Below are 18,780 nucleotides of genomic sequence, written 5' to 3' on the forward strand. Positions count from 1 at the left end.
ATCAAAACAAAATGCAAACTTCAACTTGAAGAATTCAAAACACAAATTTCTTAACGGCACAGATTCTCTAACATTCGTCAAACATGACAAGTTAGCAACCAAGAGGAACGAAATGGTGGAAGATCACCAAGTGAAGAACCTGGCACTACCTACAAACAAGTTTGGCCCCAAAATTGACACATTCCTAGGTCTGGGTGTTCAACATGAGAGCTAAAAATTGGGAAAATTCACCAAGGTAAGCTGAAGTAAGGAGGAGACGGTGCTCCAAAAAGTTTCTAGTTGAACAGAAATCCACATCAATCTGAACAAGCTAATCAATCTTATTGGCTTTAAAATGTAATTGGCTTATTTTGAACTGGTTAGAGTCTCCATACTAATCTGATCTACGATCTCTCCAACAAACAAGCTGTCAGTGGGGGGAGAACTCAAATTGATTGATTATTTGCCTCTACGTCTTACATGAAAAAAACAGTATTCCTGACTAAGCCAGTTCAAATATTTTCTGACATGTGCATAATGACCAAATCAAGTGAATATGAGATGATTAGACTACATAACTTAGCTAAGTTATTTAACTAATCACGGATGATTCTAGTATCCCTTCCTTTTGACGAAGAACAATTCCAGTAGTGCTTCATGTTTCGAAGTCTCCATGTTAATTCTGCCGTTATTATAACTGGCCTGCCGCTTACTTACACCGACTGTTCGAACTCAAAAGCAAAAGCAGCAATCCATAAGTAAGAAAGCACTATACTCTTGTTCCAATTAATCTCCCCTCCTGGTCATAAATACCACAGCCTCTCTAAATAGGTTATTCCCCTGCTGGTTCTAATCAAACGGCTCTCTCAGTTAAGTTCCTGCATCCTCGTCTGAGAGGCGAACTCTAGCGCGAAAACATTATTTGGACAGACAAATCCCTACCAATTTGCCTCCCTGGAACCCCGAATTCAGATCCCACAAAGAACATAATCAGACCGCACGACATCGGCCCTCCCGACGGCCGCCTGCGCGCCGCTGCCCGCCCGCTCGCGCTGCAGGAGTCCGAGAGGCAGAGGAGGGGCCGGACGGAGTCGGGGGAACGCCCAGGAGGTCGCGGAGGCGCCAATCTCTGCGGAGGTGCGACGAATCGGCGACGGCTCGGACCAATAGAAGGCGGCGGCTGGTGGCAGTCCGGGGCACCGCAGAATTGAGGTGCCGGCGGCCTCGATTGACGCCGTATATGGGGTCGGGGAGGGTCTGGGGGAGTCGGGGTGGTCGCGCCAGAGGTCGCCGGTGGTCGGCGGCGGCGGAGGATGGCGGCGCACCGACGGGACGACGGGTCCGGCATGAACGTAATCGGCTTGAACGGAACCGGCGCTCCCCTGGATCAGCTCCCTCCGCGACCAAAGCTTGGTATACTTCGATTCATCGGAGAACTGGTTGCTGTTCATTAGTTCCGGGATGAGCTGTGTCCCACAAGCCAACAACTTCTTGAAGAATATATAGCAGCGTCCGAACACTCTAGAACAACGACCACCGCCTCCAATCCGGGCCAACGCACCAGCTCTGGAGCATTCCAAACAGCCAGCGCAACACCAGCCCAACACGCGCCGGCATGCATGAACTCCTCCCGACGTCACGCCGCTGACACCAGCCAAATGCACCAATCGCCGCAGCTCACCGTCGGCTCCCCAGGAAAAGAAACGCCTGCGTGGAGCGAGGAGGAGGCGAAGAAACCACCGGCCTTAGGATTCCTTAGGATTTGTATAGTTAAATGTTCATGAATAAAACAAATAAGACTACTCGATATAAATTAGACCAGAAATCAGCGTTACATATTATTGACAGTTCTTAGTAGTTTTATTCTAACTTTAGTACTCCATCCAACTCATATTACTTGTCTCAAATTTGCTCACATATAGTCCTATCACGGGTGTCACATTCATTTTGACCTATCCGGGAGACTCTATTTGATTAAGAGATCCATGCGATGCAGAATCCGTCACTAAAGCACCGTATTGAGAAATAGATACCCAGCTGAGGAGTAGATGAGGGCAGTGAAATCAATCTAAAGAATGCCGTGGAAAAATGCTACTTGTTGAATATAAAAAATATAGGATATCGAAAGGTGATGCGAGCGCTAGCTCATCTTAGAAGTGAGGCTAAAGATTTCTTTGAATTCGCGATCGATCCTATTTTGCTGGTGAGAAAGCAGAAAGGATTGGAAAAAGTACCAACTTCTTGTAATTCTGTATGCCAGCTCCTATCATATAAGAGGACGTTAAGCAGAGCCTGGGACTCTTATTTATGATCTTGTTTAGGATTGGAAGAGCGGAACGTATCTATATATATATATAAAACGTACAGATACATGTAATATTTCGACAAAAAATATGGATAGAAGAGAATGACAATAATCATCGTCATCTCGATCTTTTGTAATAAATTATTTACGGTAAGAGATAAATCTTTTTACAATAAAATACCAATCGCGGCCACCGATTGATTCTTTTATAGAAACAGAGATTATGGGATTAAAACATGGAGGAGCGCCCGTGTTCAGAGACGTCGTATCATGGTGATCTTGTTTCTGGACAGACTATCACGCCTAGGGATCCTGATTAAAATTACCTTGCTCACTGAAAGACAAAGACATGCCACCGTGATTTCTGTGAAGTCCAAGTTTTTCGGAGGAATAGGTTTTTTAATGAAGAAGTTTAGATTAGTTTTTTTTACAGGTGTGGAACTTTACACGGATATTGTAGCAAGGTAAAAGCAATGGAATGGTAAAATCAAGAGTAAATATCACAGAACACCTAGTATCTGGCGAACTGTATCGCAAAACTATATCTTTTGGTTTTTTATCACTTAACCCGTATTCTTGGACTAAACCGTATCGCAAAACCCTAAATCTCGCTGTCAACGACGCTAACAGGGAAACTGACGGGCGGTGGCAGCCTCGCCTCCGTTCGGGACGACGAGCGGGCAGCGCGTCTGGGCAGCAGGGCGGATGGGCGGGCAGGGGGGCTGCAGGTGCGGTGGGGCTGTGGGTCTGGTTTGGGCTGGAATGCTCCCACCATGGACGGCACGGGGGAGCAGAACGCTCATGGGAGAAACTCGCCGACGGCGTACAATACGGCAGAGCTCTAGGGGGTGGATCCGAGGGGAGAAATAGGAGGAAAGAAGGAGAAGCTCACCACGAACTCGTAGGCGGGGTCGGTCGGGAAAAGGAAGCCGGTTGAGACGAGTCGACGGAGAGGCGCGGTTGGCGGAGGAGGAGCTCGGTGCGGGGGCGCTCGGGGCAGCCGGGGATGAGGGCGAGTGCGCCAGAGGGATCTTGGAGACGTCATGCTGCTTTTGCCGGTGGCATCTTGACGCGGGAGGTTGCAAACAGGGGGATTGGCGCGGGCGGCGCTCCGCCGGTCTTGGGAAAGAAGACCCGCGAAGGGGGCTTGGGGCAGGTAGGTGTTACTAAGGTAAGTAAGATTTCGTTTCAGAAACCGAGAGGTGGGCCCCCCACGGCACTTTTCCTATTAGCAGCGTTGACAGCAAAGTTACGGTTTTTACAATACGGCTTAGTCCGAAATACGGGTTAAGTGAAAAAAAAAACCGAAAATGTGTACTTACCGTGATACACTCCGTCAGAAACTAGGGTTTTGTGATATTTACTCTAAAATCAAAATCAATGCGAATGTGTAAGTGTAACGCTTAAACCCCTGACCAGAAGGGGACGAAGCGAGAAGGGCAGGAATAGAATGCTGCGGTGTTTGTACACGCAGCGGCGGTGGGCGCACCGCCGCGGCGGCTTCGTCACCGGCGGCACCGGATGGTCGCAGAAGCGCGGGCCCGCCGCCATGGTGGGCGCGAAGAAATCAGAGTGGTGGGCGGTGGACGGGGAGTTGCACGAGATCGGGGAGGGCGTGCCACACCGCGAGCGCTTCGCCATCCCGCGCGACAACCTCCCCAACCGCCGCCGCAAGCAGATGCGGGAGCAGTTCATGCGCCGCACGCGCCTCGTCCTCAAGGACTCGGTAATCACGACCGCACTGCGCCTCCCCAGTTCTCAGCGCTAAGCTTTTAGCTGTTCTTTAAACCCTAGATTTTTTGGCGCTACTTGTTTTTCCGTAGTTAGTCGAAATGGGATGATTTCTCCGAGCAAAACCGAGTGCGATGAAACGCACGATATCTGATTGAAACGGTTTCATTGGGATTTAGGCCGTAGCTTCCCCACTTGTCTTTTTTTCTCTCTTGGAAATATTGTTCATCTTGGATAGAAGTGGATTAGCTCGGCATTTCGTTTTAAATTCCAGTTCTGTTGGCTCTCTTTCCTCCCTATGCTAACCTGGCGCAGGCCCACCATTCTTTGCGCCTGAGGCGTTTTCGCTAGACCGTCTTTTGTCAGTAATGTCATCCTCCCCGTAGGCTGTCGCTATGAATTACATGAAATTCAGTGGTTGATTTGGGCAGGTTTTGAGTGAATTTGACTTTGGTTGACTAGTTTATATTCATTTATGAAGGATTTGGTTGATCTTGGATGGAAATGATTCCTGCTGGTAACTTTGTACATTTGTAGATCACATAGATTGCTTACCCCTGGATGGTTCAGACTTCAGAATAAACTAAATGTTTTCCCTCTTTATTATTAGAGATGGTACAAAACAATACCACTTGGCAGCTATTATGCAGAGGTTTGGAACCACAGTATACATATATGTGAAACTTTGAGGTGGTGAAACAGTTGGATGCTTTGATAATGCAACATCAAGAAGTGGTTTTTTTTATTGACCGATTTTTTTCAAATTCTGATAGTGGTATTTTTTTTCCCATAAGAACAATAGAATTAGAAAATTAACTTGCTATATTTTACTTTGCTCTTAGTAGTTAGATCTGTTAGCTTTTGAGCGTTTAACTTAGCTCTTCATGTCTTCGAAGGACAAATGCAAACTGAAGAACATGTTGTTTGTAGCAATTTCATGATCAAACTGACTTCAATGAAAATACTAGCATGCTAGAACTTTGTTTAGGCAAGTAACAAGACTAACAGATCCATCGTACTGTGAACAGTTAATGTTTCCGGACTCAGGTAATGTCATTATCTCCATTATGTATTTCTGGACCAGATACTTTTGTAATACATTGTTCTTTTTCCTTATCCTACTCATGTTGCTATTAGTGGATTTCAGATACTTCCTCCATCCAACAAAGGATGTCTCAACTTTGACTAAATTTGAATGCATCTATACACTAAGTCATGTCTAGATACATCCAAATTTTGACAAACTTGAGACATCTTTTTGTTGGACGGAGGGAGTACAAACATTTGCTTTCACATTGAAAGACTTAAACTTCACCAATTTACAGGAACATGAAACTTGGTGCAAACAATATATGGAACTGTACCAAGAACTTAGAGAGAACTGGGAACGGTTGTACTGGGATGAAGGTTATTCTAAGAAGATTGCTGAAGATCGTGCTAATTACGACTCTGCTGAAGAAGATGATCTAGACTTTTCACCATACAGGTAGCAAACCCTGAGTAGTTCTATAATTCGTTTATGCATAAATCACCAAATTGGTCCCCCAAAGTTTAGCTAATAGCCTAAGAAGCCACTTTTGTCCCTGATGTTTGCATTTGGAGTCCATTGCACAACCATGAGATAACATGGTGGTGGTCATGCCGCATAAGCACCTATTCTCTCCTAGTGTATGTCAGTCCTTCCACGTCATCTAATTTATCTGCTCAACTGTGTTGGAGCTGAGGTTGAGACATCATTCTGTCTGTGGATGATTTGCCTGTTTCCAAGTGTTTCAAATACTTTCAATATGTTTCTGGTTTAAATTGCCAAGGAGGAACTTTGGCAGATTCACATATCAGTTACATTGTTCCATACTTGTGCTGATCATGTGAGCTTACAGAGAGCTAGGGGAATGTGTGCCGACGATATATGACCATGTGACTATCCATGGCATTTCAGGTGTGTGAGCCAAAATGCAAATATCTTATATCAAACTGGCCCTCTGTAAACTTATAGGATCAAAGTGGTCTATTAGCTAATCTTGAAGGATCCACTTGGCATTAAATCTTTGATTTCCTTAATTACCATGTACTTTATTTATTTTATTTTCAGAGCATAAGTCCATGTTTATTTCAAAATATAATATTTTGATAAAGTCTGGTTAAACTAAAAACTTTGTCCTGTCCTCTCATCATTCGATTATTTCAGCTTAAATGTTCGGCGACCTTTTCAACTAGTTACCCTTCTGAGTTTCGTGGTAGATGGATAATTAGTGCAACGAATATATCTTCATTAAGAAAGGGTCTCATATATTTTATTCTATTGTATCGCAGTAGGAGAAGGAGCTCCAGCGTAGAGCCAAATAAGGTATTGTGCCTGTTCTTTGTACTCTTGATACATGTTACATGTCATTTCTTATGCAAGAAGAAACATAAATGTTATAGTGCAGTCTGAGAATGAACATATGCTAATGTTGTGGGATATTCTGTTGTTCCATCTTTGTCTGTGGTAAATTAATGTTGAAACCAGTAAGCAAATTTACATGAGCAAGGTGTCCATGTTTCACTCTCAGGTGTTCTGTTGTTCCATCTTTTTCTGCTATTTCCATGTCGGAGCAACAACCATTAGCACATTGTTGAACCTCAGTTTTCAAGGACGATTACCTAGTTAATTTTGGAAATGAGGTACTTGGAACTTCTGTAAAAACTGTTAGGTTGATGATGAAATGGCAGTCTTTAATGGAATAGTGGGCCTGTATAAATTTGGCTTTGTACTACAGTATTCGCGGCTAAATGAGTATAGCTTCCTGATCTGGATCTTCCATTTTATCCTCAGTTCTTAAAGAGTGTACTTATTCCCGTGTCATTAAATACCCTTGTCGTAACACCAAGCGAGTTTGAGTTTGTCCATTTATGCATGTATCACAGGTGTTGTCAGTTAATTATGCGTCTATCATAGGTGTTGTCAGTAACAAGTTTGCACTGCAGGATCTTGGTTCTGGGGAAAGCAGGCAAGGTGAAACATGGGAAAGGGTTACTCAAATTCGTGACAAGTTTGAGTATGACAGAGAAAGGAGAATGAGAGAACGAGGTAAATGTCGTGTCTTGATCTGTTTTTTGTTTATGCTGTCAGCATTCATTGTTTGCATAAAATGTATGGATAAATCTTGTTAAATACTCCTGTTGTGAATAATCAATGGCTGCTTGTTATCCCATTAACAACCCTGCAAACTCCTTATGCTCTGCTAGGTAATTATGTATATAAAGCTTCGGCAGAGTTCCTTTCTAGCAGCTTTTATATGTTGCATGTATTGATTCACTTTGCTCGCCTACTGTCTTCTGTGATGCAGCGTTTGCTCCCATGAATATCCAGAGCAATTTTGGCCAGCATGATTCAAAATTCAGAAACCAGAATGATTCAAGTTTTGCCTCTACAAACATAGAAAACAACTTTGGTCCACGTGATCGGGATTCCGTAAATCAAACTGGTCGAAATTTTCAACATCCAAGTTCCAGAAATCAGCGTGATTCGAATTTCCGCAATGATTCCAGCTTCAGAAATGAGCAATATCCAAATTTCCGAAACCAACGTGATGGGAAGAATAAATGGTTTGGTGACCACAAATTCTAGATAGGATCTAGCGTTCTTGCAGAGACAGCATATTGGTGCGTAATTTGCTGACAGCTTATGCTTGCTGATTTTTCTATTTTTGCACCCTGTGTAAGACAGACTGTAATATTCAGTAGTGTAGTACGGAGTATATACTTTACTTCATCCTTGTTTGTCGAAAAGGGACGAGTGTAACATAAGTTGTGGCTACCCCATTTGCCCTTGCGGCCTTCACCGACTTATCATACTCCCTCTTTTCCTTTCTTTTCACAAGGTTGGCGTAGTTGGTTTTGTAACAAGAGTTTGACCAAGAATTACTAAATTAATGTGTTGTTTCATGCATTAAATTTGTATTCAGTAGATTTGTATTCAAAAGTTCTTGCTAATAATTATGGTTCCGAATCATATAATTATTATTACCGGAGTTATCATTGGTCAAAGCATTATCTTAATGAAACCAAAAGTGATCCTTTGGAAGGGTGCTATCAAACTTTTGTAGCTCTTGCTTTTTTTTAAGCTCTGTTGTAGCTCTTGCTATTAATATAAAAAACAATATTGGTTTGGTCAAAATAGTATCATTAAATTTGCAATGAAAAATATTTATATAATATAAACTTTCAAAATTTCCCCAAACATACACATACAATAAGTTACAGCCAAATAGACATTGGAGATACCTAACTTCATTTTTATGACTTATCAGAAAAGATAAAGAGCGAACGTTAGAATCTTGTCAACCTCTCGTGTGCATTTAGGCCATGTTTGTTTGGACTTCTGATTCAGCTTTTGCTGCTTCTAGTTCTTTAAAAAACACTTCTTTCGTTTACACATGAAGCTAAGAAGCACGTTCGGAGGTGTTTTCTGCAGCTTCTGAAAGGAAGCACCTCCCGACGTGCTTCTCAGTTTCATGTGTAAACGGGGGAAGTGCTTTTTAAAGAACTAGAAGCACCAAAAGTTGAAACAGAAGTCCAAACAAATAAGGCATTGATCAGCTTGTGCACTAATCACTCATTTGCACGGCTAGAGCGCTGCAGTGTGAGGTGCTTCCAGAATTTCATGATAAATATACATCGTTGCCATGTTAATCACCAATAAGATGGTGATAAATATTTTTAAAACATCATTCCAAATAATCTGGCAATTTGATGAGTAACTAGCTGTCATTTTGGTAACTAATACTTACTAATCACTAAGGGAACTTAAAAAATGTGCGATTATCTGCGAAAAAAGGATAGCTCCTACTTTTGGCTTGTAAAGCTTTGAGGAAATTTTTCTTTAGGGGAATTATCTTTCTTTTTTTTAAAATGAGAGGAAATTATCAAGAATTCTAAAAGATAACAGTGATGGCCCAGCCCAAAGCCACAAGTTGGCTTGTCCTCCATGAGGCCCATATGACTCGTCAGCCCGATCGGACGGCTCAGATTCACCAGACCCTGCTATAAAACAAGCACCCACACCCGCCCACGCAAAACCCTCCCGGCCAATCTCGTCCACGCCGCCGCCTCCTAGGGCTTCTCTTTCTTCCCCACCTCCGGACAGAGACGCCGCCCCACCGCCGCCGAGCTCTCCAAGATGGTACGATCCCGTTCATTTCCTTGCGCATGCTGACGCCCTCCTTGCTGATTCGATTCGCCGTATCTCGTTGGCGATGTCTCTGACCTGACTGAATCACCGATTGGGTTGTGGAACGCAGGTGCTCCAGAACGACATCGACCTCCTCAACCCTCCGCCGGAGCTGGAGAAGCGTAAGCACAAGAAGAAGCGCCTCGTGCAGTCTCCCAACTCTTTCTTCATGGTAGTAACCCTTGCTCGTCTGCATCTCTTCTTTCTTTTCTGTTACGGGAACTGTGATCTAAACGAGTTAGTCTATTTTGTTCTTTCACTCGCCTCTGACCTGGTTTTGATCCGATCTGTTTATTCTGTTGCAGGATGTCAAGTGCCAGGGATGCTTCAACATGTAATATTTCGTGATCATCGAACCTCTGTTACCCTCCTTTTTTTTCCGTATCCATTACTCGCTTTTAAATAGGAGTATGCAATTGATTTGCTGTGGTATTTCGTGTCATCCAAAATTTTAGTTCTAAATTGTAAAACTAGCCTGCTTTGCTTAGATTGTGTGAGGGAAACTACTAGGAACCGTATACTCCACTCCGATACCTAGGAGCCAAATTAGCCAGTATGTTTATACTACCGGCCTGTCACATTTGTATAGATTTTCTTGATGTTATTCAAATAGTAATATAGTACTCCCTCCTTCCCAAAATAAGTGACCTGAATTTGTATAGATTTTTATACAAATCCACGTCACTTATTTTTTGGAGGGAGTATATGATATAATCCTTGAGTAGTGAATCATGATTAATGGGTCATGTCATGTATACTGTGGAACATTCTACAATGCTTACAGAATGTATGTGCTGGCAACATTTGTATGAAAACGTCTGCTTGTTACATCATCTGTTGCAATTTGCTCAGTTTTTGAGACAAGTAAAAGGTAGCTTTTCTTTCTAACCCAAATTCTTGTAGTGATTAGCTTAGTTCAAAATACATAATGAATGGTATTATCAAAATAAATATATCATATTGGTGGTTGTTTTTGTAATACTATCTTCCACTGCAATTCAATAAATACCTGAAGTTTATTTTCTTCTGTTCATAGCTTACTGTAAATGTATTATTTCCATTGCAGAACAACTGTGTTCAGCCACTCCCAGACTGTTGTGGTGTGCCCAGGCTGCCAAACTGTGCTATGCCAGCCAACAGGAGGAAAGGCCAGGCTCACCGAGGGCTGCTCCTTCCGCCGTAAGGGCGACTAGAGTGCAGTCCTTTGGAAGAGATGTTTGTGCTCAGCAAGGGTTGAACTTCCCAGGATGTAGTCTTCCAATGTTTCTATGTGAGACCTTTGGTTAGTTCCAGTGTCCAAGTATCTGAATGCTTCGTTTTCCATCTGGTTTGTCTAATTAGTTCAGTTTATTATAAGTAGTCTTCGGGTACTGTTGAGTTATAAGCTGCTATGGGAGACAATGGTTGACTACTTGTTTGGTGCTGAGCCAAAAAGCTATAGATATTGCACTTTGCTTCTGAAATGTTTTAATACCTTAGTTGGGCATTGTGTTCTTTTGATCTTATTGGTATGATCACTTGGTTCCATGAGCAGAACTTTACCCTTTACTGTCATCCAGATTTATTGTGGTTCTTGAAATGATCCCAGCTTCATTGAACCACAAGGTATTCTTATGACGTTGATCTAAATCCATTATTTTTTGGTTGTTAGCGTGTATTTTGACAGAGTGCCGCACAAATTTGTATTTCCTATGCTATAAACCTTATCATCCATCTGAGAACCGGCGTCTGAAGTTTATAATGTTCCTGAACGTAGTTATGAAATAATTATAATGCTGCAACTCTGATGTCACGTGAGCTTGAAAATCACCTGTCGCTGGATTGATTGGCCAAAGCTTGCGCTGGGTATGGTTAAAATCCTGGCTTGAAGTTCCTCCCTCGCCGTCTCTTCCTTCGTTCCGGCGGGAAGGAGCAGATGAGATTTGGCGAGCCCTTAGCTAGTCTGCTCCATCATGCTCTCTTCCTCCTAATAAATATTGTTGTGTCCCGTTTCACCTCTCGCCGGAGCTAGCAACTTCAATTTCAACCGGTCCAGTCTGCTCCTTTTAGTTCATGTTCTCTTCCTCCCAATAAACACTGCTTTTTTTTAGGAAAAACCATCATGGCAGCTTTATTAATTGGTAAATAAACTTACATAGTTCATGAGCAACTTTAATATCTTCCGCTCAGCGACCTTGCAAAGCGATCACAATATATTTTCTAATGATCCGTCTAAAAACATTGCAACACTTCGAAATTATTTGTGCAATGATTTTTCATGTGTTATGGATATGGAATATATGCCTATTTTTTGCAACAAACTGCGGAGAAAATGGGTGCAAATATGCAACATAGAAACCAAATGTACATAATTATGCAAAAACATCTTTGCAGCATGAGCGTCACATTTGCAATAGACTACTAGAATCATTGCAGCATGTTTCACGTGTGTATGGAGCAAAAAGTATGAGTTTCAACATGTCAAAATCTCGCATGCAGCTACAAAACCCCCCAAAAATCGATAACCTTTTACATCAACCTTTTGGTGTGTTGATATCTCCTCCTCAGGTTCGTCAATGAAGAATCCATCTCGGCTGAGCCTCACCATCACCCAACCCAATTCGATGATGACGGACTCATCAATTTCACCAAGCTCATGACGGTGCGGAGAATCTCTTTTCGAGCTCCAACTCGAACTCCACCGTGAGCACCTCCTTCATTTGTGACAAAGGGAGAAGTAGCATCTCCCCAATCCTTTTTGAATCGTTCCAATAGGAATAAAAAACGGGGTTGTGGACCCTGTCCATGTGGCTTGCTTGTATCCAACAGAAAATCGGGGTTGTGGATCCCATCCATGTGGCTCGCTTTGTTGCCCGCATCATTAAGAAGATCGTTTCGCAAAAATAAGAACATCTAATAAGTTGGAATTCTGCGGCGCACCACACCAAAGACCAAACCAACATATAAGATACCCACTTTAGTTGAGTTTTCCATGACACATGACCACAAATCAAATCAACGGAGGATCGCAGCCAAAGGGTCCCGAACTCCCGATGGACGTGAGACACACCAAGCTCATGACGCGGGGAAGCCGATCCCCCGGCGCGTGGATGGGAACATGGCGAAGAGGAAGCTCCCCGCGGCGCCAGCCGCCATGGGCACCGCGGCCAGCATCTGCCTGGCGGCGTCGGACTCGACGGGGTAGAAGCACGCCACGACGTTGCTGTCCACCATGGCCACGGCGAGGAACACCACGAACGACAGCAGCCCGTGCAGCACGTCCCGCGCGCCCAGCCTGTACCTCGCCTCCCGCGGCGCCGCTCCTACGGCACCACCGTCGATGAGCCGAAGCCGGCCGCTGGGCGTCACGAAGCCGTAGCGCACGGTACCGCTGTCGTCGCGGAAGCTGTCGGTGAAGGAGAGGAGGAAGCAGGAGAGGGCGCAGGCGGCGATGAGGCAGCCCGTGAGAGCGCGGTTGGCGGGCGTGCAGCGCCCATCGGCCGTGAAGGTGGGCGACAGGAACTCGAAGGCCAGCACGGCGCCCGTCGGGAGGTGCTTCGCCAGGTCCGCCGTGCTGCTCAGGGCCTTGCCCACCACCGTGGTTGTCGTCGCTGTTGTCTGCGTCCGGCCGTCGGAGGCGGCGTTGTTGTTGCCGAGCAGCGGCACCGCTGGGGACGGCGTCTCGGGGTCGCTGGTTGGCCGGGATGCCATGTTTTGTTAGGAGTATATTTTGATCTCAGAATGAGAATGGATCAGCGTCGTAAGTGTGTAGGATGTCGATGCTTTGGGATTTATTGCTCCAGTTCGTCAGGACTTGACGTGCCATATATGCATGGAATGGAATATTTCTTCACGTGGTCATCGAACTAGCTAGGCTTGGTTTTGCTTTGTCGTGACGGACAATCAAGGTACTTATGTGACTTGCCATTTCCGACTAGCTAACTAACCCGTACATAAACGCAAAGGACCCGATCAGAGTGTGCTGTACGTACGTAGGTAGAAGCCCAATATATCCAAATCTAAAACCAAAGTTCACACGGTCCAGCTGAAGGGTGTTGATCTGGTGGCCATATTTGCATCTTATCTCCTTGCTCCATGCCATAAAATCCACCATGACACTTTTTGTGTCCATCTTCTGCCACCGGCAGTGTTGTCGCAAAAATGGTTTTGACGAAAATCAGAGTTATTCAGGAAAATGTGAAATTTTTGTAAAAAGATCAAACAATTTAGAAACATTCATGAAAGATCAAAATTTTGATTGTTTTTCTTCTCGAATATTTGATTGTTTTATTTATCTACCATCTCCCACATTTTTCTATCTCCAAGGTTTGTTAGTGAAAATGTTTGGAGTATTTGTTTTATGATCTTGTGTTTTTCTTCAATATTTTATCTGGTTTTAATAATATTTCTTTTGTCGATGAAGTGTTTGTGTTTTTTTCCTTACCTTTTCTCTTGTTTTCCCTCTTTGTCTGATTTTCCTAATTATTTCTTATTGGGATGCCACATGTATGGAATCACAACTACTTAAGTTCATCAGCCATACAACTATGAATGGGGCCAGGGACGTGAAAGGTATCAAAAGTTAAAGCTAAATCTTGTCGTTTTTATATTTCCTGACAAGAACTAAAAGTATCCAATATTTGAGAAAATATAGACTTCCAAGAAATTAACTCGTTGAGCTAAAGTGATAACCACAAGTTATTTTATGAAAAGGGGACAATATCTTCCATGAGTATTATATTGTTAACTTTCCTACTATAGTACCCATAAATCCAACTTGTACCTATACATACACATATTAGTTTGACACAAACTCAAGAGCCAAGATTTGCTGTGAAGAAGCTCCGCCATGAAATTCACTTGGAGTTGCGAGTTCATAAGGATGGCAGTTATCACAACAAGAGACAAGAATTGTCCATAAAACATTCATCACTCCAAAGGAAATGTTTACTGGCAAACTTACGGGTACGTAACGGCTAACAAGAAACAAGCAAATTTCTTTTGTTAATAAAAATAGGATTGTACTACAGAAAATTCATTACTCATGGAAAACATAAAGAACACACACAGACACATGATATCAACTTACAACATCATAAAGAATGCAACTTAAATAAAGCTAAACGTAAAATAGGCGACTGAACGTACGAACAAACACTTTGGTTCAGATAGTTAGAATTGAGCTTGGATCCAATCTACCGTGTTCTTCTCCACCTGAAAGGCCTTAGCAATAACATCATCTGAGATGGAAGGCTTCGCTCCAAACACTGCATTGGCCATTGTGATCACCCCAGGGTTTTGGCTGCTCAACGCTGCAATAGCTATCGCATGGGTTGTTCCCCTATTGAACTGGTAATGCACAAGACCCTTGGGGAACACAAACACATCTCCCTTGTTGAGAACCTTGGTGAAGTGCTTGTTATCAGGGTTTGAGGTCACGAAGCCAACTTCAAGGGAGCCCTCGAGTACCGTCAAGATCTCGGTGGAACGCGGGTGAGTGTGGGGAGGGTTGAGGCCATTGGTCGCATAGTCGATCCGAACGAGGGAGACTCCTAGGGTGTTGAGCCCACCGATCTGTGCCACGTTGACCGCGGTCACTGCAGAGCCTTGCTTGTTGGTGGTGTTGCCAGGCATGTGAAGGCCGGAGAAGAAGAAATCTTCGACGACCACGTCCTTTGCAGCTTTGCAGGGCAATCCATTGACACGTACTGCATATGCATCGACACAGTCATAAAATAATAACAAAAGGTGAGTATTGAACTGTTTAGCTATTCCATCCATTTCAAAATAGTTGTACTTAATTCTCTAAGTTTGACCAATTTTATAAAAAAATATACTAAGATTAACGACACCAAATTAATTTTATTGTACCCGTCATGAAAGTGTCCATAGTGTATTCACTTAGTATCGTAAATGTTGATATATTCATATAAAATCTAGATCGACAAACCTAAACGTACAACTATTTAGAAACTGGGAGGGTATAATTAATTTCATGTGTACATACGTACCTTGAGACATCTTATCTGCAACGCAGAAATCCTGGAGAAGGCTCGGATCAGAGGCGATGGCTCCATGAGAGGAGGACAAGGCCAGGAGAGCTGCGGCAAGGAGCAAGACACGAATGGCCATTTCTCTTACTGTATATTGCTTCTCCTGACTATCTTAGCTAGGCTTAGTTGGTTTGCGGTGTTGCTTGTGTGATCTTGAAGCATAAAGGGGGTTGATATTTATAGGGAGAAACTATATCTTGCCAACATAAATTAAGAGTTACATGATGGCGGGCAAGAACAAGTCTTATGATGTGTGCCTGCAAAGCGCGTGCTAAAATTGTTGGCAGCCTGCTACGCATATGCATGCACACATATAGGACGGCTGGATCAATTTAATACTATGTATACACGATTACATTAATTAATCTTTGGTTGAAAAAGTCACCTACGTGTATGCATATCCACATCGACCAAGATCCCTCCAGATGGATCTCACTGCTTGTGGTTCTAATTTGTTGGAATCAATGTGGACGTAGCTTGTGAGACTTTTTTTAGGGAGCGTGTGGGAGACAGCTACATTAATATACGTAAAGCTACTACTAGTTTGTTTGGCTCGATCCCATGGATTGAGCAATATTTGAATGTCAAAATTGGTTCCTATTCTACAAATATAAGTGTTTCTCCGCCTGAAGGATTATAATCATAATTTTAACCCCAGTTCGATGGAGGCCGAGGTAACTAAACCAACTATTGCCTATTTACAAAGGATCAAAAAGAATTTGTGGGTTGCACCTGGGCTCATCTAAATGCACAATTTTCTCCTACAGAGTTTGAATATATGCTTGGCTGCTTGCCCATCTCCAACAAGTTTCCATTGATTCAATAAAGTAAAAACTATGTGCGAATCCAATGTTTATATTCTACTAATACATAAGTACATAACCAATCTACCCGCCTGGTGCCATCCATAATCACGGTGTTACTGTTCTATTTACCTGAATGAACTTCAGAAATTTCATATGATCTTGTCATGTTTTTATGGTGTCTGGGGAATCAAGGATGGATGATACGGCCCAAGTAATGATCAAGGAAGATAATATCGCAAATCATGTTCTTACCAATGTCACATTGCCGGAAAAGCCAAAGAGGATACAACAATTGTCTACATTGGAGAAATACCACTTCAGATTTCGTGCTCCAAGTTTCCACCTCTTTCCACACCATTCCGGAAGGGTCCAGCATGTGTAGAGAGCAGTAATAACTAGTACTTGAAGTCAGCTTGCAGGCACAACAAACGGAGCATGATTTGAAGGCCCAAGTCAAAAGATATGAGAGTTCCAATGTAAGGTGTTCAGGAATTGACTGCTGCGCGAGTCTCCACAAGTTTGCTCCTTTCCAAGGCAGAGCCACACGTTTTTAAAACTCATTTTGGGTTGCTTTCACACCTAACTAGGAGGAATGTTCCTAGTTAAGTATTTCCCACCCTTCTCTTTGAAAGGAGGTTCAGATTTCAGAGTTGTAGACACCCATGTGTGGTTGTGTATGTGCTGAGAGTACTCGTGTTCGTTAAGCGTTAGCTTTCGTGTGTGGATTGAAGGGTATGTCCTTTGATCTAGATATGATCCTGGTGATTCTTTCTTGTGATTCTTCATGGGTTCACAAGTACTATAGTTTGGGTTGCGTCTTTTGTAAACCGAACTAGTTATCCCCCATCGAATATTGAGTGTTGTTTCAGCTGTTCTTGAGCTGTTCTTGCTATCTCTTTGGTATCGTGAAAGATCGTCATAACCGCGTCTGCATCAATGGCGCTCAACTAATATTTCTAGAAAGATTCTTGGCCTGGTCAGGATTAGGTGCTAATGTGAACCTCTCTCTTGGTCGTGATGAGTTCTGTTGGAATTTCCACCTCAGTGGTTTGTTCTCGGTCAAATCAATGAGTATGCTTTGGTTCTAACATACAATTCCTAGCGATGTGGTTTGGAGATTTTAGGTTTCGCTAAAAAAAAATTATCCCCTTGATTCTTGCGGCAATGTGTCACTCTAACTAAGAACAACATGTTAAAGTGGAATTGAAAGGGCAACTCAAAGTATTGTTTTTGTCATGACTCATGAGGGTGAGACTATTGTACACATTTTTTTTCCGGTGTCATATTCACTCGATTTATGTAATAAAGGGTCCAAATAGCTTCTAATCTTTATCTCCCTCATAATGTTCCTCTTATGTTTCTTGATTACGAGGGGATAACAAAAGATTGCGCGCACTTCCGATTGGTTGAGCAGCAGCTTTATGTGTTGGGCAATTTGACTTTGCACGGATGATAATATTTCTAGTGGATTTATAAATTAAATTTCCCCATTGCAGGTTTTCTATTCTTGCATACATTCTTGGTCTAGTCTTTTCAAGTCAGTGGATCGTCAACTGGCTTGATGACGTGCAACAAGCTGGAACAAGTGGTCTGCGATTTTTTTATAAGGAAACTGCACTGTTAGTCTATCAACTTGACACGCATGTGCAGATTAGTCATCGTGCATGAAAACTGCTAAATTCTGGTGTTAATTACAACTTGGCACGTTTAAGCACTTCACGTCAAAAGAACGTTTCGCCGATTCGGACGCTGACGTGGCTTGCCGACGTGGACAAAGCGGGCCGAGCTAAGCCATTAAATCTTGCAAAAAAAAACCTCCTCCTTTTCTCTTTGCACCATTGACCGTATATCCCCGAATCCTCAACTCAAAACAATGCCAAGACATGGGAGGGGACGTCGGAGGCGGTGGAGCTGCTATGGGGAGTTCATCAGAGGTTCAACTGTCGTCCAACAGCGGCGGCGGCGGCGATGGAGCATCATAGTCGGGAACCGATGGTGTGGCTCCAAATTATGGTCAGTTTTCTTCCTTCCCGTGGCAAATTTGGATGACAAAGTTCTTGATCGGAAGTATGTAGATAGTCATTTGGTGATTTTTTGCGTCCGTTTGTTGAGTAGCAGCATTGGATAGACTAATTTCGGGCTCTCTTTGGACATGCTCGTTTTTTGTGCCAAAATGGCCTGGTTCGGCCAGTTTTGTCCATGTCAGCATGCCACGACAAATTCGTATTTTTCACGTCGGGTGCTCAACGTGCCAAGTTGTAACATCAGAATTTAGCAGTTATCATGTACGATGAACCAGCTGCGCATTTTTCTCTATTTTTTATCTACCATAGGTGGTGGTCTGGCCTAGGGATTGAGTCTGGTTGGAGATGTTTTATTTTCATTCGAGGTACAAGATTTTCTATTCTTCCTCCTGATTACCTTTCTTTCACTCATCTTATAATACTACGGGAGTATATAATACAAAAACATGCACTTGCGAGAACCCACAAGATGCGTTAGCACATCACGTATAAGCTTCACAACAGAAAACAACAACAATGATGTTGTGGCTGGCGTCAAATCCTCAATCCAACGCCCACCGAGCTGATCAGCAACCGAACAAATCGGAACTGCGATCCTGGCCGATAAGACCTGCAATGATCAGGTCCCCTTGAGAAGAGCAGATAAGCGTCCCCGGGGAGGGGAGCTTTTCTGTCTCCCAAATTGCCACCA

At 43.2% G+C, this 18,780-nt stretch overlaps 4 protein-coding genes across 4 annotated transcripts; 2 read left to right on the forward strand and 2 right to left on the reverse strand.

The window, feature by feature from the left end:
• The first annotated feature begins 3,704 nt into the window (after window positions 1-3,704).
• Window positions 3,705-7,951, forward strand: LOC100839623. Its single transcript, XM_003574925.4, has 5 exons — window positions 3,705-4,010; window positions 5,341-5,501; window positions 6,329-6,362; window positions 6,983-7,085; window positions 7,345-7,951. Exons 1-5 carry the CDS (start codon window positions 3,735-3,737, stop codon window positions 7,623-7,625), a joined length of 855 nt encoding a protein of 284 aa, XP_003574973.1. The 5' UTR covers window positions 3,705-3,734; the 3' UTR covers window positions 7,626-7,951.
• Window positions 7,952-9,037: 1,086 nt separating this feature from the next.
• Window positions 9,038-10,732, forward strand: LOC100839931 (40S ribosomal protein S27). The gene is made up of 4 exons (XM_003574926.4): window positions 9,038-9,179; window positions 9,298-9,399; window positions 9,533-9,561; window positions 10,294-10,732. The coding sequence occupies exons 1-4, from the start codon at window positions 9,177-9,179 to the stop codon at window positions 10,418-10,420; spliced, it is 261 nt and encodes an 86-aa protein (XP_003574974.1). The 5' UTR covers window positions 9,038-9,176; the 3' UTR covers window positions 10,421-10,732.
• Window positions 10,733-12,152: 1,420 nt separating this feature from the next.
• On the reverse strand, window positions 12,153-13,025 carry LOC100844788 (protein DMP6). Its single transcript, XM_003572479.3, has one exon. It carries the CDS (start codon window positions 12,915-12,917, stop codon window positions 12,282-12,284), a length of 636 nt encoding a protein of 211 aa, XP_003572527.1. The 5' UTR covers window positions 12,918-13,025; the 3' UTR covers window positions 12,153-12,281.
• A 1,158-nt stretch (window positions 13,026-14,183) lies between these two features.
• On the reverse strand, window positions 14,184-15,420 carry LOC100840544 (putative germin-like protein 2-2). Its single transcript, XM_003574928.3, has 2 exons — window positions 15,218-15,420; window positions 14,184-14,914 (listed from the first exon to the last, which is right to left on the reverse strand). The coding sequence occupies exons 1-2, from the start codon at window positions 15,336-15,338 to the stop codon at window positions 14,379-14,381; spliced, it is 657 nt and encodes a 218-aa protein (XP_003574976.1). The 5' UTR covers window positions 15,339-15,420; the 3' UTR covers window positions 14,184-14,378.
• Between the last annotated feature and the right edge of the window lie 3,360 nt (window positions 15,421-18,780).

This window comes from Brachypodium distachyon, chromosome 3 (genome assembly GCF_000005505.3).
Source record: "Brachypodium distachyon strain Bd21 chromosome 3, Brachypodium_distachyon_v3.0, whole genome shotgun sequence".
Classification (NCBI taxonomy): domain Eukaryota; kingdom Viridiplantae; phylum Streptophyta; class Magnoliopsida; order Poales; family Poaceae; genus Brachypodium; species Brachypodium distachyon.

What these genes read in the sequence shown, in the direction of transcription:
- LOC100839623 (XM_003574925.4), top strand. Translation starts at nt 3,735, where the DNA reads ATGCTGCGGTGTTTGTACACGCAGCGGCGGTGGGCGCACCGCCGCGGC. An exon ending in GCCTCGTCCTCAAGGACTCG is followed by an intron (nt 4,011 to 5,340) that starts GTAATCACGACC and finishes ACCAATTTACAG; the next exon opens with GAACATGAAACTTGGTGCAA. An exon ending in CCAGCGTAGAGCCAAATAAG is followed by an intron (nt 6,363 to 6,982) that starts GTATTGTGCCTG and finishes TTTGCACTGCAG; the next exon opens with GATCTTGGTTCTGGGGAAAG.
- LOC100844788 (XM_003572479.3), bottom strand. Translation starts at nt 12,917, where the DNA reads ATGGCATCCCGGCCAACCAGCGACCCCGAGACGCCGTCCCCAGCGGTG.
- LOC100839931 (XM_003574926.4), top strand. An exon ending in CTCCCAACTCTTTCTTCATG is followed by an intron (nt 9,400 to 9,532) that starts GTAGTAACCCTT and finishes ATTCTGTTGCAG; the next exon opens with GATGTCAAGTGCCAGGGATG. An exon ending in TGCCAGGGATGCTTCAACAT is followed by an intron (nt 9,562 to 10,293) that starts GTAATATTTCGT and finishes TTTCCATTGCAG; the next exon opens with AACAACTGTGTTCAGCCACT.
- LOC100840544 (XM_003574928.3), bottom strand. Translation starts at nt 15,338, where the DNA reads ATGGCCATTCGTGTCTTGCTCCTTGCCGCAGCTCTCCTGGCCTTGTCC. An exon ending in TGCAGATAAGATGTCTCAAG is followed by an intron (nt 14,915 to 15,217) that starts GTACGTATGTAC and finishes ATGCATATGCAG; the next exon opens with TACGTGTCAATGGATTGCCC.